This window comes from Thunnus albacares, chromosome 22 (genome assembly GCF_914725855.1).
Source record: "Thunnus albacares chromosome 22, fThuAlb1.1, whole genome shotgun sequence".
NCBI classification, from domain to species: domain Eukaryota; kingdom Metazoa; phylum Chordata; class Actinopteri; order Scombriformes; family Scombridae; genus Thunnus; species Thunnus albacares.
The window spans coordinates 27,305,761-27,328,573 of NC_058127.1; the positions used below are offsets into that span (position 1 = coordinate 27,305,761).

Here is a 22,813-nt window from a genome sequence, read left to right on the forward strand (position 1 = left end):
CTAAACCACACCCATAGCTGCCAGTAGTTTCACATAGGACAGTGATTGGTCCGAACTGTCTGAACTGTTGGTTCAGCCACAAGCACACTTGAACCACCTGACGAGATGGATTCTCGCGTGATCTCATGAATTCAGCTGCCTCGCAAGGTTAAGTGTTACCATGGCATTAGTCACATAGCTGAGTGTGTGCTGTTCTGAAAAATGCTCCGACAATCTTTGAAAAACCCAGAAGGTGCTTAAACACTTGCGATCATCTCAAAGACTCCTCTGAACTTATGAAAGAAAAAATGTCCTTTATGATAAAAAAATCATGGAGAAGGAGGAGGCATCTGCACTGTGACTCACTCTCCCTCGCTGCCTTCGCTGCCTCCGTTTCTACTCCCCCCCCCCACCACCAGGGAAAACTATATATATATATATATACACAAATATTTGATTACTGATTTTGCTGTTCAAATATCATGGCAACGAACAAAGCTTCAAAACATTCGGTACAGCCCTAGAAATAGCACACCTCTTGCTCATTTTACACAGTATATACAAGATAAACTCTGTCTTGGAACTCCCTGCCCTAAGATATCAGAGACTCAGTATCCCTCACTGTTTCTCACTCCCGCCCCCCCCCCCATCCATCCTTGTGTGTCTGTCTTATGTTTGTCTGCTGTTTGTCTCACTAACACCGCCCCTTAGTGTATAGTGTATAGTGTAAAGCAATTAAAGTATATTATGTATAAAGTATTATTAATGCATTATTTTGCATTAAATATAAAGTGACTCAAAGGAACAACAATTTCTAAAAAAAAAGGATGACTGAATAAATACTTTTTAAAACTTTTGTACATGTTGTACTAATTGAGCTGGAACATGTGACATTTCTGGCTATCAACTCTGTTTTGATGAAGAAAAAACATTTTTAAATCTTTTTTTGTTGTGCAGCAGACAAAATATTTATTTATCCAGAGTCTGAGGATTATGGTAATACCTTTAAAACATGGGTTATCTTTTTAAAGGCCTGTGTTTTCAAAGATTAGCTTCAAGAAAATCAGATGTGTGTGACTTGGACTGCATGAGAGACACAAACTGTGACTATAAGTATCTTTAATTTGAGAAGTTTCAAGCATGTGCACCAATGTCAACATGAAAAGTGGAACTCTTATAGTACTCGTGAACCAGGAATAAAACAGGCTTGTGTGCCCACCGTCACACATCACTGTGTAATAAACTGCAGCAGAAGCACCTGCCAACACTTCAGGAGTGTTTTACCATACCAAAAACAAAGTGGTCCTCTCACTTTATGACACAAAACCTACCATCATCTTTCAGCTTGTTACTGCAGCCATGAAAGCATCCCAGGCGCTCAGAGGTCAAAGGGCAAGTCCACGAGAATTACACTAACTAAAAGCAGAGACAGTTTTTAAGAAAACAAGCAAATGACCAAAAAAGTGGAAGTGCAAAGGAGGAGCTTTTTGTTTTCTCGGCTCAGTTTTCAGTTTCATTAGTCAAAGGTACCATATTTAGGGACAAGACTCACCTCAAACTATCTCAACCTTCCTTTTTCTTGCACTCGTATCAAAGTCTGGTTGTTCCTCATTAAATGGCTTCCATCCCAGTCTCTCTCCCCCTTCTCCACCGTCCTCCCCCCTCCCTCTACCCCCACCTGCCTCTCTCCTCCTGTCCTGGACGAGTCTTGTCTCAGAAAAGAGCCACCGGCTGCTATCATGAGTCCCTGGCTCTGTTGGCCTGGCTGGGCTTGGATCGGCTGAGCCCGTGGGAACTGTTTAACATCCAGTACATCTTTGTACTGGATCTCAGGTCTGATCATCCTCAGACAGGCCATCCTGGTGGTGTTGTCCAGCCCTGGCTGGAGCTCATAGCCAAGGATCTTCACTAATCCGCTCTGGAATGGCCGGATGGTTTTGTCTCGGATCCGGTGGGCCTCCACAGGCTTCCCGCCATCCCTCAGACAAACCCGGGCCAGATCGTCCCGTCGCATCCTGAGAAGAGCCACTTCCTGCTCCATCTGGGTGTGACCGAACCTGTCAATTTCCTCCCAGAAGGTCCGGTTAAAGGCTTTGTATAAATACCAGTCTAAGGCATTCCACTGCCGCAGCTTCTCTCGCTGTTCCTCCGTTAGTGACAGATTGGGCGGTGTCTTGGCTTGTGAGCGTCCACCTCTAACGTTGACACCAGCCACTGCTGCCGCTTTGCCCATCCAGCTCCCACTCATCCCTCCTATGCTGCTGGGCTTCTGCTGCCGAGCGTTGAGACTAAATGAGACAACAGCATCCAGCGGCCAGCAGAGGGCGTGTCTCAGCAGGATCATGGACTGGTCAAAGTACTCTGATATCAGAATCAGCTTAAAAGCCTGGTGGATCATGGCCTCACCGCGCTGAGCCAGAGCCACTGAGAAGTTAGCATTGTGGTCCATGCCAAAGTCAAACCACAGCAGGTTGCGTGCATAGTGGTTGTTGCGGAGACGAGGATCATAGTATTTCCTGGGGTCATCAGCAAAATCGCCCAAGCCTTTGGCTTTCCGAAAGGCAGGTGCCACTTCTTTGTAATAGGCAAAGGAGGACTCAGCCAGAGCAACCGGGTCTCTGATGATGGAGAAGTAGAACGTGTCTGCAGGCATCACCTTCTCCACCTAACAGACAGAGGAAGACAAACTCTTTTGCAAACAGTAGTAATATACAATGCCTGAAATGAGACATTTTCATTTCTCAAACATATCTGTGAAATAATAAGAAAATAAATGTGTAAATATAAAGAGAAATAAATAAATGAATGAATTAATTGGTAAATATAAAGAGAAATAACAAAATATAAAAGAATAATTATAAGCATTTTCACATATTTTCACATTTATGTGCCTACTTATTATTTGTTTATGTATTTACTTTTATATAGCTTTGTTTACTTTTATCCCTTTATTTTTCTTAATTCTTTTCCCTGTTGTTTTTGCTTTTCCTTTTCCATTGTTCTTTCTTTCTCTTATTGTCCATCAGTTAAGTAGCTGCTACGACACAAGCATTGACCACTGGGGATCAGCAATTCTGGGATGTGGGATCAGCAAACACACCTTGAGCAGCACGTTTCTGTGAATCTCTTGTGCGTGGGTGTGCAATTTGAATCCTGTAGTAATTTTGAATGGAAATTACGGTACAGATAGACAATAACAGAATGTAAATACATTGAATCACAGTATAATGAAAATCTAAAGGATTTTTGGACCTTTAATGATGTGCTCAAGAGCAATAAGTGTAAAAACTGCAAATGCTGCTCTACATTAAAACCCATCATTTAACCACCTTATCGACCAGATATTTCATGATAAATGGACTAAGTATTTTATCAGCATTACAGTGGCCCCACAAGTCCCAGGTTGACTAGGTCAGTTAGTTATAGTAATTTGATAAACTGCAAATTAATTCAGGAATTTACACCACTAACGTACAATACCTGTTGAGGAGGTGAGTTTGTCAGTTCACATATCATCACTTTTTGGCGTGCTGAGACAGCAGGTGTGCCATCAAAGTAATACAATATTATTACTTTCCTAACCTTTATCCAAAGACATTTAATATTGCTTCATTAGAAGACTTATGATCCCCTCTCTCACACTTGCTCAATTCAGAATGTATTGATATAATTATTATTATAGGGAAATTTAGTAATTATAGTTGGTAAATTCATCGTATTTGGCTACCCCTTTTCTGTAGCATGAAGGAAAGGAAGACTTAACCCTATAATTTTATGTATCTATGTATTTGTGGAAGTACATAAATACACAGTGTGTGGAATGAAGCTATGAATAGAAAACATAACATGTATTATGTTATTCAAAATCCCCTTTCCCCTTTCATGCAAAAATTAATCTAAAAACCGGTGAATATTAAGTTTTTCCAACAATTTAACTCTTGATAAACATAAAAGTCACTCACTGTCAGCAATTAAACAATGGACTATATCATGATGACATCCCAGGGATGTCAGGCACTCATCGTTGTCATCTTGTCCTCCATTATTTTTGTTATTAAAACAACATTCTTGCTATGTTATGCTGCTGAAACTGAAATGTGAGGCTGCCAAACAACTGTCAGGTTGCAAAACAATCTCCAAGCAATTAAAAGCTGCTCAGTGCATGATCCAACTAGTCTTCATTATTTATCAGATTCCTCATTTTGTATTACAGTGAAGTGGTAGAGTGGGACTATGACTGGCCCACCAACATCCACCCCTATCACAAGAATCATGTAGTAAACAGAGATTAATGAACTATAATGATTTATGGAATATTTGGGCCTTTGCATGAATGTTTTCTCATTTTTCTCCTATATTTCTTCTTGCACAATGCGATGGGAGGAAAACAGGAAAATCCTGCGTGGGATTCAACAAACTCTCCTAACTGCTTGGACTTGTCGTAAAATCACTTGTGTCAGCCTGATGAATGCCACCGTTTCATGAGGAGGTGCGTGTTCGTGGGATGTGATCACAAAAAGCATAATCCACCCCCTAAAATTGCCATATAAGGCTCCATACAAGGCTCCGTTTGTGGGCAAGTTTCAATCACAAAAAAGCTCTCAAAAGGTAAAAACACTGCACAGCTTCGAGTCCTGATTTTAGAAATCAGAAGACAAACACAGAACAAATTTAGGAGAGACAGTAGAAGACCTAAAACAAATAGAAAACGTGAATCCAGCTAACATCATCAGAGCAGCTCTTCGCTGTGACAGAAAAATAAAGAGGGAATGATTTGACGTCAAGTTAGATGCTAAAAAACATCTTTCTAAAGCAAAGCGCTCTGTGATGGGAGGCAGTCATGTGACAGTCACAGAGATAGAGAGAGGAGAGAATAATATAGACTACAGGCAAAATCATAAAATCTAAAAAGCCTTTTAAATAAATTGCCAGCCATGGTGATGAAAATATGGTGAACAGAATATAAATTTTGTTTGCATAAAGTTTATTTTAATTATATATTTATTTTTTTGTTAATTTCAGTATTATATGTAAACTCCAAATTAATTCAGATTAGGGCATTATAATTGTAATTCAAATGAGCGTTTGAATTTGACAAGGATGTGAAGAAAGCGGTGTTTCTTTTGACATGATTAAACATGTAAAAATTTACGCAAGAGGAAATAATCTCATGTTGCAAGTCACAGCTTGCATGTTGCAGTTTTAATGAAACCGGCCCCAGTTCCTCTCTGGCTGTTGTCTGCAGGATTACTGCTGCTAAATATACAATTATTTGAAGCATTTGGATACTTCTACTTTATGTGAGAAAGATGACAGCCCCACAGAACCAGCACACTCTCCCTCATGCTCTCTCTCTCTCTGGCGTTTTCTTTTTTCCCCATTGAGCCCTTGGCACAATTTGTGTAGCTGCAGTGTATCCACATGACTACAGAATATCCCATCATCATTGTGTCAAGCTTATATCCCCCCTAACCCCTCTTCTCTTCTGATTAACTCACCTCTGGCTTATTAAATCTCATGTGATTGCCCATGATGTGGAACTCCATGGCTCTGGGACCTCGGTAACCTTTGACCCTGTGAGCGTTGAAGGGCAGCGGGTAGCCCAGCTGGTAGCCCAGTGGTAGGGCAAAGTAGAGGTTGCGCTCCTCTCCAAAGCGGTACAGCATGTTGAGCACAGTGCTGCTGGCTGTCTTGTGGGTCTTGAGGAACATGATGTGGGTGTGGGGCTGACAGGAGCCCAGAGAAGGCCCCTGAGCATCAGGGGACGAGAAGATGGAGCGAGCAGCTGGCTGGACACTGCTGGAGGACAGATGGAAGGAAAATTTTACCTTTGTGTTCAAACCTCAATTTATATAAACCCCATTTATACAAATGCGTGTCATCTAGCAAATTACAAATTACGATCAAATTGTTTATCAAGCTTTTCATAATAATGGTAGTATACCAAAATTGCTGCATTGTAATAAACCAATCCTAAAATCACCTATAATTTCATGGTAATTTATGATAAATAATGTTATGATGATATATAAAAACATTTTACTAAAGTTTCAAACTACTACTTAAAATGTCAATCATTAAGCTTTAAACTCAATAAATGTTTTACTTCCATCCTGTCTTTTACTGCATTGTCTTTGACTGATGATCATAATTTGACTGATCAGTTCTAGCCTTGTTTTTAGGAGAATTATCTTTAAATAAAAACTTTTTTTTTCTTCACCAAAAGACACAACAAGACTTCTTTTCAGCCCTGAGTAGTGTCTGCAGGCCTCCTCACAGGCACCCCCAACAACTTCCACCATGGGCCTGAGAGGCTAAAGCCAGAGCAAAACAAAGTCTGCAAATCACTCACTGGGAGCTGGAGTCAATCCCAGCTCACACTGGGTGAGGGGCAGGTATGCAATGGACATGTCATCGGTCTACCACGGTCTCCAGTTAACCTAACTGCTTGCCTTTGGGCTGTGGGAGGGCACCCAAGCACCTGGAGGAGACCCATGGAGACACAGGGAGAAGATATAAACTTCATACAGAAAGGCTCCAGATGACCAGCAGGTTTGACCCCCATAACTTCTTTCTGCGTGTATTTAGGGGACAGTGCTAACCACAAGAAAGCGGTCAAGTTTTGTCGACTGATGAATGGTAAATGGACTGTACTTGTATAGCACCCATTCACACACACATTCACACGCTGAATTGGTACAGGGGCTACCATGCAAGGCCCCAACCTGCCCAACAGAGGAAACTAACCATTCACACACATTCACACACTGATGGCACAGCGTGTGAATGTATCAGTATCTTGCCCAAGGACACTTCAACATGCGGAGTGGAGGAGCCGGGAATTGAACTGCCAATTTTCCGATTAGTGGACAACCCCCTACTAGCCCACAAACTATATTTGGAAGTTCAACTTCCTTCAAATTCCTTCACGTTCTGCTGTGGCTGCAGATGGATATACTTGGGGATGACGGCTTGCGGGACACGCCACCTCAATCGTACCACGGCCTGATGGAGGTTTGGAGCTGTCACAGCTGTCAATCATGATGTCACACCCCTTTTTATATATTGTCAAATAACTTATTAAAAACGAACTTATCAGAAAAAATACTATTTGAACAAACATCAGCGTGATAAGGATGACCTTAAATTACAGAAAGCATCTTTGGGAAAAATATATCTATTTGACATGTACTTTGATTGTTTTAGTTTCACACATCACATCCGCTAACACGGAGGGGGCCAGATTTATGACCATACCGCAGCCAGCCACCAGGGGGCGATGGATATGTTTTTGCTTCACTTTTAGAGCTGTGATGATGTCCATATATACAGTATATACAGTCAATGGTGCTAACATGATAGTAATATGGTGAATAAGTATAAGGACTCTTTCTGTGTTTGTTTTCTGCTCAATTTCCCTGTGAAGGACATGAAACTCAACACATCCTGCAGATGTTTCTCATTAAAAGTCTCATTAAGGGCCTCAAAATCGTGTCAGCATAAAAAATACAGTTTTCTTTTAGGTCGGTGTGCATGCAACAGAAGCCTGTTTTTATGCTCTGGCTGTGAACAACACCACATGAATGCTCTCAACAGGCAGAGAGACTGCAACCTGAACCTCCCTTAGGGCCCTTGGACCCAGATGTTTATAGGATACAGTAAATGAGTTAGATGGTAAGCTTTGTAGAGGCCCTGGATGTGGGTGTACTGGTATCTTTGAGAGAATAGCTTTGACTTGAAAACAGTAACACCATTTTTGTTAAACTTATTCCTTAGACATGAGTCTACTTCAGGTTAATAACTGACTTTAGTATTTTCACGATGTTTAGGTTGAAATTTAACTTTGGTTACACAAATGACACAAACTCAGAAAGAGGGTTATGGTTAGAATGGGTAACAGTGTTTTAGTGTTATTGGTTGATACCTTACTTTGGGAGCAAAGTAATGGTTAAATTAAAAATATTGAATTACAAAACCCAAACTTCTTGAATGTGTCGGTGCTCTATGTTATCTTAACATCTTAAAATCATCAAAATGGTTGTACAAAATCTTTGCTTAAACAAAGTAGTATCTTGAATTAGCAAAATCCTGATTAAATCAGGGGCTGTTCGAGAATAAGTCAACAAGATCATGAATCTCACCAAACATGTGATGCCCTTTTTCGATACTTGAGAGTTTTAATACTATGGACACGTTTGGTTTGGATACCCAGCTGTGACTGTGTGCATTCAGCGGTGGAAAGTAACTAAGTACATTTACTCAAGTACTGCACTTAAGTACAATTTTGAGATACTTGTACATTACTTGAGTTTTTCCATTTGATGCTGCTTTATACTTCCAGTCCACCACATTTCAGAGGGAAATATTGTACTTTCTACTCCACTACATTTATTTGACAGCTTTAGTTACTTTCCAGATGAAGATTTGATACAATGGATAATATAACAAGCTTTCAAAAGACAACGCATTGTTAAAGATGAAACCAGTGGTTTCCAACCTTTTTGGCCCTCGATGTCTTACAAAAAACAGTGTGTAGTCAGGGTCACATTTCAGATGTCTATGAGTTGTTAACAGCTCCACCAAATAGTTATTTTTACCTCTAAACTTCTCACATGGTTTCATTTCAATAAATGATCCACTATTTCACCAAAATCAAAGATTAGAGAAAAACTGAAAACAGATTTGTGTACCAGAACTTTGTTTTTTCTTCTTTCCTGTCCCATTAATCATCTCACAACCCCTCAGATTTATCTGGTGACCCTTTGGAGGGGCCCAACCCCTAGGTTGGGAACCACCGGACTAAACTAGCTAATAGTATATAAAAGTAGTTCAAACTAGTTTTATCTTCAGCAGCTAAAACAGTAACATGCTGCTTACACACCTATACTTTTTAATGTTTTAATAATTTTAATAGATTAATCTTTTTAATAGATTAATAATCTAATGTGATATATAATAATACATCAGTCAGAGGGACCAAACCACTACTTTTACTTCAATACTGCTAATACTTTTACTTAAATAGGATTTTTCATGCAGTATTTTTACTTGTAATGCAGTATTTTTACATTGCTGTATTAGTACTTTTACCTAAGTAAAGGATCTGATTACTTCTCCACTGCTGTGTTTGTATTAGTGGCACTAGAGCACACTAGAAGCAGGAGCAGAGAAATATTGTCATCTTCCTAAAATAATGGCCATTTTTTTCAACTCATTTTTTTCAGGTTTCTCAGAAAACACAAAAAAATCATCATGGTGTGCATGCACCCCTAGGAGTGCACAAGCTGCCTATAGACACTGCATAACAGGCATACTATAATACTGGTCAAATGATGTTATGATTACTAATATTATGTTCAAGTGAAATTTTCATTAAATAAAAACACAAAAGTAATTTTTTAGTTATACACATCATTTCTAGCTGTTAGATTACTATACCGTATTCAAAACTGTAGATTAAATATTGTTTAAAAGGCAGAAAAGAGTCAACAGAAAGCCTATCACTTGTAACAGCCACAGATTCTGGAGCCTTTCCACTCTTTGCTAAATGCTAGTGTCATGAACTTAGCTATTTTGCTGACTAAAATGCTGACTAAAAAGACTGAATAAAAAGACTAAATAACTACGCCATTTGACGATTTAGTCACACTCTTGACAGAGGCTATTATACGATAGGGGTAGAATCACATGATCTGTTCAACTGAGGATGTGGGCGATTTTACCAGAGGTGGCCAGCATCATGAGGAGACGATTTTGTCAAAAAATGACTTGGGCCATTATTTTAGGAAGGTGACGATATGTGAATCAGTAATGAGAGGATGTGTCTCTGAAGACAAAGCAGCCTGATATACTGAACTGAACTTTTCCCTCACAGCTCTGTAGAACACAGAAAAACTTGTTCATCTGAAGGCCCTGGGACTGGAGAGACTTAGCACTGCAACAACACTAGAAAACTCTTGCTACACCACTGATCATGTTAGCCATTAAAAGGGAATACTAACAATTTTCAACAGAGGATTGGTAATAGTTAGTGGACTAAAGTGCCACTAGAAGCTATAACACTGAGCAGTCATGTCATCAGACAACTCAAGACAGTTGTGTGTAATTACTGAGTTGGTTGTGAGGGTTAAAGATACAGTGTATTTACAATATATTACTATATCCATTCAATTTGACTTGAACAACCCTGGAATGATGGACTTTGGCTGACAAGAGGCATCGACATTTGGTTTTCAGGCACTTCTTTATTATTAAGCACCAAGTTAGATAAACTAGAAAAAAAAAACGTTCCCCTGTCATAATTATGACTTGGATGTTGATAGGAACAATACACATTGGAAATTACATTAACTGCGATATAGACATTCACAGTGACCTCCGGGTAGTGCAGGAATGTCTAAATTTGGCAGCAAAATAAGAAAATGTTTTCTTAGCCTTTGTGTATTTGCAAAGGTTTTGAGTCCATAAACACAGTTAACATTTCATGTTTGCTTTATGTGCTGAATATTAAACCAATGTGCCACTTGTGCTCTATGATGAGACTGACTGCTGTCAGCACTTATATGGGCATTACTATACATCTTACTACACTTCCTGTGATGCCTTTGTAGTGACTACATGTGGAAGGTATGAATTTTGCTTTTGCTTATGCTACAGTAAACTGAGAAAATAGAATTGTCACATCTCATAAAGTGCACAATATAGGCACTGTCCCTTTAATCTTAAATTAAACTGTATGCTGAGAAAAACTGAAGTGCAGACGAAGAGATTCAGGAGCAAACTATGAGTAAATCTGTTAAGAAGCATCTGCTTCATTCACAGTGAGGACATGGTTTGCTCCATAGCAGACAACAATAATCTGCACACTATGTAGGGCTATACAAGCAATTTGTCATTTCACCTCCAAACAGAATATGTCTGCAGGTCTGAGATGGTAGAGACTACTGCAATTAATCAATTTGTGGATCAACTGAAAATTAATTAATATAAACATTTTTTTTTGATCATCAATTGATCATTTGAAGATTCCCCCCAGACATGTTTTAAGACATAAGAATGCACTGCTTTGAATAACTGATGTGATTTTTCCACAAAAGTTCATTTACAGTACCAGTCAAAAGTTTGGACACACGTTCTCATTCAAGGGAATGGGAAAGTGTGTCCAAACTTTTGACTGGTACTGTACCGAGTTAGCAATGATTAGAATTACAGCTACTCCTTCTGCCTCATTAAAAATCCTGAATCTATGAATATATAGAAATATTTTTCATTTCAAAAGTTTAACTGTTGGACACAAGATGTCTCCTATTTCACTGTAAAGTCCATTCACAGTGTATGTGCACTGGAGGCTTGAGGTTTCTACATCACACTTCTGTTAGTAGAATACTGGACCATGACTGGCTCCAAACTAGTTGTGATGTCATAAATCATGCTTGTAGGTACACATGTTAAACTGAGATATTAGATGAGCACAGAGGAAACTTTCCCTCTTCAGCAGATGAATATGAAAACAAACTCTGCCGTCATAGAGAGGGGGGAAACATGATATAGTTTAAATACAGGGATAACAGTGCATATTATCAGACAGTTTGAAAATATTCATATTTTCACATGAAAAGTGACAGAAAAAAGAGAGCTAGAGAGACGACTTCCAACCCCGACAACTTTCTCACATCTGCACAGCTGGCCAATCACAGTGTGGAGTGGGTATGAATGCTGAAAGTTACAGAAATGGCCCTGTACAGCTCCTGTATACCGACTCCTTAAGTCATACATTTCACCTCTTCCACAATTCCCCAAACCATCTACAATCAATCTGTGACATCTTGGCCTCCCTTCTATCACAATCACCAGCCTTCAAGTCAGCAGGATTCTCAAAAGACAAAAGACAAGGAAGGCAGCCGGCCAAGACCATGTCACTGGTAACACTCAGGCACTGTACTGATCAGCTGTCTCCAATCCTGGCTGATGTCTTCAATCAGTCCCTGACCCAGTGCATTATGCCTGCCTGCATTAAGACCACCACAATCATCCCAGTCCTCAAAAAACAGTCTGTCTCCAGCCTAAATGAGTAGAGACTATTAGGATTAACCTCCAGAATCATAAAGTGCTTTGAAAGACTCATCCTGTAGCAGGTCAATCCATAACCGACCCCTTTCAGGACCCCATGCAATTCACCTACAGAGCCAACAGGTCAGTAGAAGACACGATCAGTCTGGCCATGCACCATGTTCTGCAGCACCTGGACAACCCCCACATCTATGCCCGGATCCTGGTTGTGGATTTCAGCTCTGCTTTTAATACTGTCATCACTGATGTCAAGCCAAGTCAATTTTATTTATATAGCACCAAATCACAACAGAAGTTATCTCAGGGCACTTTTCACATAGAGCAGGTCTAGACTGTAGTCTTTATTTTACAGAGACCCATTATTCCCTCATGAGCAAGCACTTGGCAACAGCGGCAAGGAAAAATCTCCCCTTTAACGGGAAGAAACCTCAATCAGAACCAGGCTCTGATGGGCGTCATCTGCATTGACCGGTTGTGTTGAGAGAGAAAGAGGGATGGGGAGAGGGGAGAGAAAGACAGAGAATCAGAGCAACAAAAATAATAAAAACAACAATAACAATAATAGACATATGACTAATAATAATTAAAATAGCAGGCCCATTGCAGCATGGGGTCTGCAACCATGACCCACAGAAGCTTGTGATCCATAACCAGGCGGTCCATGACCATGAACCATAGAAACCTGTGAAATGAGAAAGCACAAAAACTCTGAGGAGGAAGCAAAGTTAGTAACATGAACTAATGGTACATGAATGCGTACAGATGGAGAGGGGGAGGAGGAGAGAGGAGCTCAGTGCATCATGGGAAGTCCCCCAGCAGTCTAGGCCTATGAAGCATAACTAGGGGCTGGTCCAAGGCAAGCCTTGGCCAGCCCTAACTATAAGCTTTATCAAAAAGCAAAGTTTTAAACCTACTCTTAAACTTAGAGAGGGTGTCTGCCTCCCAGACCGAAACTTGAAGATGGTTCCACAGGAGAGAAGCCTGATAGTTGAAGGCTCTGCCTCCCATTCTACTTTTGGAGACTGTAGGAACTACAAGTAAGCCTGCGTTTTGGGAGCGCAGTGTTCTAGTGGGGTAATAGGGTGCTATGAGCTCTTTAAGATATGATGGTGCCTGACCTTTAAGGGCTTTGTAGATGAGGATTTTAAATTCTATTCTGGATTCACAGGGAGCCAGTGCAGTGAAGCTAAAGTGGGAAAGTTTTTGTCAGTACACATGCAGCTGCATTCTGGACCAGCTGGAGAGTCTTTAGAGACTTGTTAGGGCAGCCTGATAATAAGGAATTGCAATAATCAAACCTAGAAGTAACAGATTTGTGGACTAGTTTTTCTGTATTTTTTGAGACAGGATGTGCCAGATTTTTGTAATATTGCCTTGGTGAAAAAAGGCAGTCCTTGAGATTTGTTTTATGTGGGAGTTGAAGGACATATCCTGATCAAAGATAACTCCCAAATTCCTTACAGTGGTGCTGGAGGCCAGGGTAATGCCATCCAGAGTAGCTATATCATTAGATAATGTGTTTCTAAGGTGTTTAGGGCCAAGCACAGTAACTTCAATTTTGTCTGAGTTTAGTAGCAGAAAATTGCAGGTCATCCAGGTCTGTAAAGAATGCTTGGAGTTTAGTTACCTGATTGGTTTCATCTGGCTTCATTGATAAATATAATTGGGTATCATCTACATAACAATAAAATTCATGGAGTGCTCCAAAATAATATTACCTAAAGGAAGCATATATAAGGTGAATAGCATTGGTCCAAGCACGGGCCCTTGTTGAACTCCATGTCTAACTTTTGTGTGCATGGAGGATTCATCATCAACGTGTACAAACTGAAATCGATCTGATAAATAGGACTCAAACCAGCTTAATGCAGTTCCTTTAATGCCAATTCATTGTCCAAGTCTCAGTAATAGCATGTGATGGTCAGTGGTCTTAAATGCAGCACTAAGATCTTACAAGACAAGTATAGAGAGAAAGCATTTGTCCAATGCAATTAGGAGGTCATTGTAACTTTCACCAGTGCTGTCTCTGTGCTATGATGCGCTCTAAATCGTGACTGAAAATCCTCAATCCTCTTGAAAATACCTGCAACGCCATGATAATCTGAGATTAGATCTATTATTAATACGGGTTTAGATGACAGATCTAATGTTTAAGAGTCCACATTTAATTCTCCTATTTTGTTGTACTATTGCAGTGGCGGTGTGTTGTTATCAGATTTTTATGAATAACTCCTCTTCTGTTTACTTTATATTTAATTTATTTTTAAGTGGTCAGGTGGCAGACACAGTTTCTGTTTGTTTTTGGGTGGGTAACTGTGTGTAGGACTGCAGCTCTGCCTTATGATCTCAGCTCTGGGTTGTCATGGTTTTGGTCTACTAATAAACTCTACTAACTCTACTAATAAACTAAACCAGGAAGTCCACCAATTGTCTATGAAGCCCACGTCGTGTGGTGGATACCATCTTGACAACCAGTGGTTGAATGATGACATGCAGCCGACATGAGTCCGACATGTCCTCCTCAACAAACTCAGGCACCTGAACATTACAACATTTACAACTCCCAGGTCAGAAAGAGAGTGGGTAAGATCATGTCTGATCCCTCTTACCCCTGCCAGTCCCTCTTCCGAAAATTCCCCTCTGAAAATCAGAGAGCCCCCAGAACCAGGACCACCTGCCACCTCCACAGCTTCTTTCCCCAGGTAATAGCCATCTTTAACAAGGACAATAAACGACTGCAAACAGCAACTCCACCTACACTCCATATCTCATTCAAATTCATGTTGTGTATACTGTATATACTCTTTGTCTGTCCTACACTGTGTATATACATTTTATTTTTTAACTGTTAACTTTACATACAGTATATATTGTGTTAATATACATACATAGTTTATTTACACTCAAATTTATATGTATTTATTTTTCTACATTGATATTTATACGTCTATTTATATTCTGCTTTTGTTGCACACAGTTTTTATCATGTTAATATGCATGCACATCATCCACCCCAACTACACAGAATCATTGTAAATGACTTGTCACTCTCTTACACTTTTATGTTTGTGTTTATGTTTATTGTTTAATGTTCCTGTTTATTGCTTTTTCTGTTGACATCTGGACCACACTGAATTCCATGCTACTTGGCAAATAAATTTGATTCTGATTCTTTCTGTCTTTACTTAGATAAAATAAATGCCATACATGTAAATCTAGCAGTTGTGTAAAAAGAAACACCACAGTGTAGACACTGAACTGTTGATACAGTTGAATAGTTGTTGAATAGTGAGCAGCTACCACCACTGTGTGTGCACAATTCTGCTGCCACAACTACCAGCTACACTTCATCCATCTACTCCAGGTTATAGCTTAAATTAGATATAGTGTTAAGAATAACACACAGTTAACAGCATATTAACTAATATCATTAACATAATCTGACTTTGATGTTGCTCAAGGCTTGTTTTTAACATTGATATATTTGTATCTTTTGAGGAGTGATTAAGGGTATGACTGGTACATTTAGTTTCTGTGTTGTTCTCCTCAGTTCCTCAGTGTGGTTGCTGTGGTCACCACAGTTACATGATGAGCAGACAGCTGCAAGCTGAAAAACTCAACTCAGGTTAATAGTTGTACACATACAAAAGAGCACCAGTTGTCTCTGTCTACTTCCTTGTTATGACCAAGTTTTGGTGCAGTGTTTGCTGTATAATACTACAACGAGAACGAGTTGTCAGTCTGGCAGTAAATGTACAGTACAGACTACAGTGTGTCAGTTAATAAATGCAGCAGTGCCTTTAACATTCTAGCATATTTTAAATATATCTTATACAATATATACTATATAATTACACATTGTTGCATTGAAATATATAAAGTTAATTAAGATTTTCCCAAAAACACAAATCAGATGGAGCTTTTTAGTTGTTCACAGGGTACTTTAACAAGCTCCAGCAATCAGAAGCAGTATGTAGGCCCACGCTGCCTGAGAGGCAAAACTCAGGATAAATTGTCAGTTTGTTTCAAGCCAACTGCTTGAGTTTCTTGACCCATCAGATTTTGTTTTGGTGATGTTTTGTGTTCTCTCCTATTAACTTGGTGAGTATAATGTTATTACAGATAGAAAGGATGGACAAAACTATGAAAATAACACCTATTTTGACAGACTTTAATAATTCAATCAACAACATGAAATCAGATACCTCTTGTTGAAGATGACTCCGAGCAGCTGGCCTGCAAAAACAACGGCCACAAAGAGCAGCAGTGCTTTCCACATCCAAACTGGACCCAACCGACCACACACCAGCCATCGCAACATCCTGGGAGGAGAGGTGGAGGTGGGGGAGGCAGGCAGATGGAGAGAGCATGAAAGAGGAAGGACAGAAGGTGAGAGAGAGGGTGGGACAGACAGAGTGAGACAAGAATAGAAGAAGGGAGTAGAATAAGAAGCAGAGTGGAATGAGGGGTGGATGGACAAAAGGCATGCATGAGGGACCATGCAAATGATGTCATGTAAAAAAAGAGATGTAGAGATGGACAAAGAGTGGAATGGGGGGGGGGGGGTAGAGAGAGGGAGAGGTTGGAATGAGTCATAAAACAAACATGACTAAGGCATCATCATCATCATCATCATCATCATCATCATCACAGGGAGGAAAGCAGCCTGAAAACAGGACCTGCTGCATATATACTGTCATTTCTTCTATACATGACCAGAGAATACGCAAGAAATCAAAAAAGGATGAAGACTCAGAGGTCTGTTTTCTAACATGTTACTTGAAGTCTGGTGATGTAATAAAACAGCATCACCTCCCTTTTAATATAGCAGCCAAACCACACAAGATATTTTTAAAACAGCTAGGAGCTCATTTCGGGAGTTTACAGGCACACTCAGGTGTACGGGTGAACAGCAATTGAACATGATCACTGATGATCTCTCTATATAAATGAATCGTGACAAAATTTAGAAGTTTTTGACAGCTCTCATGTCAAAATAAACAAGTTACATTTAAAAAAATCTGTCCCACTGTGAAATCCTCATTAACTGAAAACATATTTTTGATTCGAAGAGATAAATATGCCCTGTCATATTGAATAATAGTTATTCCTTTAATACCACAAGATCACTCCGGATATGAACTACTATGATGTGTTGCAATATAGTGGCAACAGGTCCATTCAGAACAGAGTATGTAAACATTTCCACTAGCTTCAGGCTCAAGAAAGACAAAAAACAGCCTGTATGTAAACAGGGGATAGGTCACTGCAATGCTGTCAATCCACTTTACAGTAATGTTGAATTTACAGGATTTATGGGGTATTCAATTCACTGGAATAACCCAAATCAGACATTCCAGTCTGGTTATTGTATTGGATCATGATTTATATCACTATTGCAAAAAATGCACTCTGACAGACAGATATTCAAATTGCCCACCTCTATAGCACCATATTAAGATGCTGAGACAATTAGCGAAACATTGATCCTGTCCATGCTGTGTAGTTGAGCATCATAACAATATCACAAACTGTATCTTCTACCCAGTGGTGGAAAGTTACTAAGTACATGTACTCAAGTACTGTACTTAAGTACAATTTTGTGGTACTTGTACCATCTCAGATGTGATAAATGCCTGTTTGTTGCCGCTGGGATGTGAATGCTTTTTATGTTGTTCAGACAAAACATCTGAGGTCTGTTAACTTGTGCTGATAATTTGCATTTTTTCATATTTTACACTGAATAACTAGGTGAAAAATAATACAATAATAAAAATAGGGATGGGAAGATTCACCGATTCATGTCAGTGGACCAGCATAAACGTTCATGATGCGATTGCCCCGATTAAAAAAGTGTGCACCGGATACAATTCAGGATGAACTTGTAGTACATCATTTCTAACATCTTTGAAAAGGCCTGTTTGCAATAGGTCCAAGTGTTTTGAGATCAAAAAGAAACATTATAAATGAGATGCTTGCGGAGTTGCAGTACTGGAAAAACAAATATGTAAAGTAAAAATGGCACTTTTTAGTTAATTTATGATGTGTTGCATGCTTAAGAAATAAAATCAAACTCTCTGTGTCATATTGAATTGCATAGCATCATTCTTTTGCATCAGGTCAAATCACATCGTATCACACTAAATCGCATTGTGTTGAATCAAATTGTGTCAAAATGCATTGCATTGCAATAGGGGTGAATCCAAGTGGGTCGCTGCTGGTCTGAAAAGTGAAGCCAATGTGGAAGTGCCTTAAACCTGCATTCTTTCTAATGGCCAGCAGGAGGCAACTCCACAGGTTGCAAAAAGAAGTCTGTTTGTATAGAGGTCTATGAGAAAATGACCCTACTTCTCACTTGATTTATTACCCCAGGAAACACTTTCCTAATGAGTTTATGGTGAGCATGATGTTCTTTTTGTAAATGATGGTCCCATTTAGAGTAAAACAGACAATAAAGCAAGGTATGCTCTACGGCGTGTTACCTTGTGATTAACAAGTCGCTACCATGGCAACAATTTTAATTACGTAACGTTACCATGGCGTAACCCCAGATTCACAGAGTATAGGCATAACTGTTGCTATTTCACAGAGTGTTTTCAGTTCATGAAAGTTAATTGTAACATTTTGGTCGCCTAAAAAAGTCTTGTTCAGAGTTTGGTTGTGATAAAAGACCCTCTAAGGAGTCTGCTGTTCAATTTTTCCGGTAAGTACATTTTGTTTTAATGGTTTTATGCCTATTTTTCGCTGGCGAAAATCAGCATTTACATTAGCATTATCACAGTTAACCATAGACTGTAAATGCACAGTGCTAACCAAGCTAGCAGCTAGCACTAGGGTCAGCTCCACCCCCTCGTCCAAATATGGTCACTTCTGGCTCCAAAAATCAAAGATGGCCATGGTCAAATGCAAGATGGTGACAGTTTAGCGATGGTCACAACATCTATATTTTTTCATGGTCTATGGGTGAATCGTATTGTATTGCAGTGGTAGCTGCTTCATATCAGGGCTGTTACGATATTAGATTTTCACTAGACAATTATCGCGGCCAAAAGAATTCTGAACAATATTAATGCAATATCTATAGAAAATTTTTAGAAAGTCAAATTTATGTTTAACTTTGTTTGCTGTGTGTTTTGTCTCTTTTCTGGCAAATGAATTACACTCAAAATACGAGTGTAGGGAGATGGAGTAACAATTACTGTACAAAAGCAAACAAAAAGAACAATACACTTAATGGATAGTGAGAAGGCAACCAGATGAACTGATAAAAAAAGTGTGGGTGGGGCACTGGGGGGGGGACAAAGCAAGAACGGAAATAAATGGAAATGATTTAGGAGGTGCTGGATTATTTACATGATATTATCATGTAATAATGTGTATTATTGTGTATTATTAACATGATATCAATATTTCATTTTTTAAATATCATGGTTATCGTCAAGACTGGTATATCGCGATATGTATCTATTAATGTATTGGATCATTGGCAATGTATCATGATGCATATCGCAGTGATGGAGATGCACGTCCCTAATCCACAAGCAACAAAAAAAAAAAAAAACTAATCTCTGTTTTCAGCCTCTACAATGTGAATATTTGCTGCATTTCTGTGTTTTAGATCATGTTTGGGTTTTGGACTGGTGGTCAGACAACACTGTCAATCTGAAGACATGTCCCTGGGCTCGAGAGAAACTGTGATGGGCTGTTTCTTTCTGCAGATTCTTACATTTTATAGCAGTGTTTCCCCTATAATAGTACAGACCTGGCAGAGAACCCCCGCCAGGCCAAAAAATATATTTTTAAATGTCAAAAATAACGCCAAATATCCATTCATTCGCAAATCAATAGCGTTTGGGAGCATCTGAGCAGAAACTTAAGTTAACGTCTGTGTCGTTGCCTGGGAAACTGAAGGTAGCGTAACTCCTTTTAAGGAATAGGGCAGAGCGTAAGCGAGTGAGTGGTTAAGCGAGAGAGCGAGTGACAGAAAAATAACGGTGAATGCGAGCAGAGCAGAGGAAAAGGTTAGCGGTAAGTTGTCAGTCTGGCGTTAAATGTACAGTACAGACTACAGTATGTCAGTTAATAAATGCTGCAGCTTGTCAAGACCATGAAAAGTCACGTCTGTTGTTTTCCCAACTGCTGGAAAAGTGAAGTGTACATATATATATATATATATATACATATATATATAGTGTGATGGTGTGGCGATGTCTCATCAGGGTCCATACAGAACCAAACAGTATGAAGGACACACAGGCTCCCTCTGAAAACATTCTCTGAGGTCTCTCCCTCTTATCATTACTATCAGTATTATATGAATCATATGTTCTAAACATATGGACAGCAGAGTTCAAATTGTTACATAACAGTTCCAAAAGCAGATGTGTAGTATGAATATACAATAGGAGTGGTAATACACAGAGAAGACAGCAGTGGCCACCACCCACAGTCTACCAATACAGACACAAAGATAGATAATACAGCTCTCACTTACACACACACACACACACACACACAGAGAGAGAGAGAGAGAGAGAGAGAGAGAGAGAGAGAGAGAGAGAGAGAGAGAGAGAGAGAGAGAGAGAGAGAGAGAGTTAAAGACGAGAATCGTCCTCGCAGATGGATTGAATAAATGTGAGAGAAAGGCCTTTGCGGCTGAACGAGCCCTCCACCCACACCTTCTGTTTCCCTACAGGATCACCACTCAGCGCCACCGTTCATTCCCACAATCACTGCATCCCCAATCTGTGCAAACACTCTTTGGATCTCCATCTCCTCCCTTTTCTCCCTCTCTGACAGCTCATGCTAGCTAGCTAACGTTACCTGGCTCTCCGTCGGAAAAGCATAGCTGTGTCCCCGGGCCGGTATCGGTGACGGCGTTATTGAGCAGCTGCAGAGAGCTCGGAGCATCTCGGAGGCTTCAGCTGCAGCCTATCTGCCGCCGGTACAGATCAGGCCATAGACCCGGACCCTAACCCGGAGCCCGGATCAGCCTGTGCGCTGCGGAGAGCTACTTTATTCTTTCAGGGAATTCTCTGTCTGTGCACCGAAAGCTCCAACGCTTATTCTGCTGACGGCCAAGACAGACGGGCTGTGCAGACACACTTCTGACAAGGAGAGAGTGTGTATGTACAACACTTCCGGACACTTGCAAAATAAAAGCGTTTTGACGGACATGCAGGAGAAAAACAGAGTAGGCCCCCTCAAGGCAACAACTGCATCTGACCCCCCTCCAACAAGTTATCTGATCCTTTACTGTAGTAAAATACTCCATTACAACTAAAAGTCCTGCATTTAAAGTCCTACTAGAGTAAAAGTACATGAGTATTATGAGCTTGATGTAGTTAAAGAATTGCAGTAAAAGTAGTGGTTTGGTCCCTCTGACTGATATATCATTATATATGACATCATTAGATTGTTAATACTGAAGCATCAGTGTCTAAGTGGCATGTTACTGTTTTAGCTGCTGGAAGTAAAGCTAGTTTGAATTATTTCATATACAGGTAGCTAGTTTAGTACAATGGTTCCCAACCTAGGGGTCAGGCCCCTCCCAAAAGGTCACCAGATAAAGCTGAGAGGTCTTGAGATGATTAATTAACATAATTAATTAACATCTGAAATGTGAGCCTGACTACACACTGCTTTTTGTAAGACGTCAAATGCCAAAAAGATGGAAACCACTGGTTGCATCTTTAACAATGCGTTGTCTTTTAAAAGCTTGTTATATTATCCATTGTATCAAATCTTCATCTGGAAAGTAACTAAAGCTGTGAAATAAATGTAGTGGAGTAGAAAGTACAGTGCAGTACTTGAGTAAATGTACTTAGTTACTTCCCACCACTGCCAACCTCTACATAGCATCACATCAAAATGGTGAGAGAATTAGTCAAATCATGTCCATGCTGTGTAATTGAGCATTATAACAAAATCACAAACTGTCAACAAAATGTTGTAATCTAAAAGCTTGTAATATTGTCTATTGTGTCACATCTTTATCTGAAAAGTAACTATAACTGTCAAATAAATATAGTGGAGTAGAAAGTACAATATTTCCCTCTGAAATATATTTGTTAGGATCCCCATTAGCTGTGCCCTAAAGCACAGCTAGTCTTCCTGGGAGTGGAGTGGAAGTATAAAGTAGCATCAAATGGAAATACTCAAGTAAGATACCAGTACTTCAAAATTGTTCTTAAGTACAGTACTTGAGTAAATGTACTTAATTACTTCCCACCACTGTCAACCTCTACATAGCATCACATCAAAATGGTGAGAGAATTAGTCAAATCATGTCCATGCTGTGTAATTGAGCATTATAACAAAATCACAAACTGTCTACTTAAAAATAGCAAGTTGTGTCAAAATCAGTTTCTTGCTTTTCTACTAAACCTTGCTTAGTGCCAATTTGAAGACCTTTGCAGCAGCAGATAAAATGATTTGTATCATTTCAAACCTCAGAGAGAGTTTGCACATGGAAACTCCTGCTAATGTAACACAGAACAAGTGCATTGTTATTCTAAGTGGTCCAGAACTGGATCTGTGAGTAGGAGACAGACATTTGTACATTTGCATACCACAGGGCCTCTCAAAGTCCGGACCTCGGTCCGCATCCAGACCGAACGGCAAGTTAATGCGGACCCAGCCCATACCTCGTGATATGAATACAATACATTATGGAGTGTAACATTTTCTACTTTGAAATAAATTTTCTATTGATCATAAATTGTTAGTGACATTGAATATAAAGTGTAGCTGGAGATCATTCACA

At 39.6% G+C, this 22,813-nt stretch overlaps 1 protein-coding gene across 4 annotated transcripts; it reads right to left on the minus strand.

Moving 5' to 3' along the window:
* Positions 1-429: 429 nt before the first annotated feature.
* Positions 430-21,157, minus strand: gal3st4 (galactose-3-O-sulfotransferase 4). Of its 4 annotated transcripts, none has more exons than XM_044342544.1 (5): positions 20,872-21,157; positions 16,254-16,370; positions 5,478-5,778; positions 1,532-2,644; positions 430-1,395 (listed from the first exon to the last, which is right to left on the minus strand). In XM_044342544.1, the coding sequence occupies exons 1-4, from the start codon at positions 20,892-20,894 to the stop codon at positions 1,538-1,540; spliced, it is 1,548 nt and encodes a 515-aa protein (XP_044198479.1). In that variant the 5' UTR covers positions 20,895-21,157; the 3' UTR covers positions 430-1,395; positions 1,532-1,537. The 4 variants fall into 4 exon arrangements, 3 of the variants coding, with proteins under 3 accessions (XP_044198479.1, XP_044198480.1, XP_044198478.1); XR_006400391.1 differs by having other exon boundaries at positions 431-610; positions 833-2,644; XM_044342545.1 differs by having other exon boundaries at positions 430-2,644; positions 5,478-5,775.
* Between the last annotated feature and the right edge of the window lie 1,656 nt (positions 21,158-22,813).

Excerpts from the sequence above, each read along its gene's own strand:
- gal3st4 (XM_044342544.1), bottom strand. The coding sequence starts at position 20,894 with ATGCTTTTCCGACGGAGAGCCAG. Across the intron at positions 16,371-20,871 it reads CTTTTCCGACGGAGAGCCAG|GATGTTGCGATGGCTGGTGT; the intron begins GTAACGTTAGCT and ends CTCTCCTCCCAG. Across the intron at positions 5,779-16,253 it reads GGAGTCATCTTCAACAAGAG|CAGTGTCCAGCCAGCTGCTC; the intron begins GTATCTGATTTC and ends TCTGTCCTCCAG.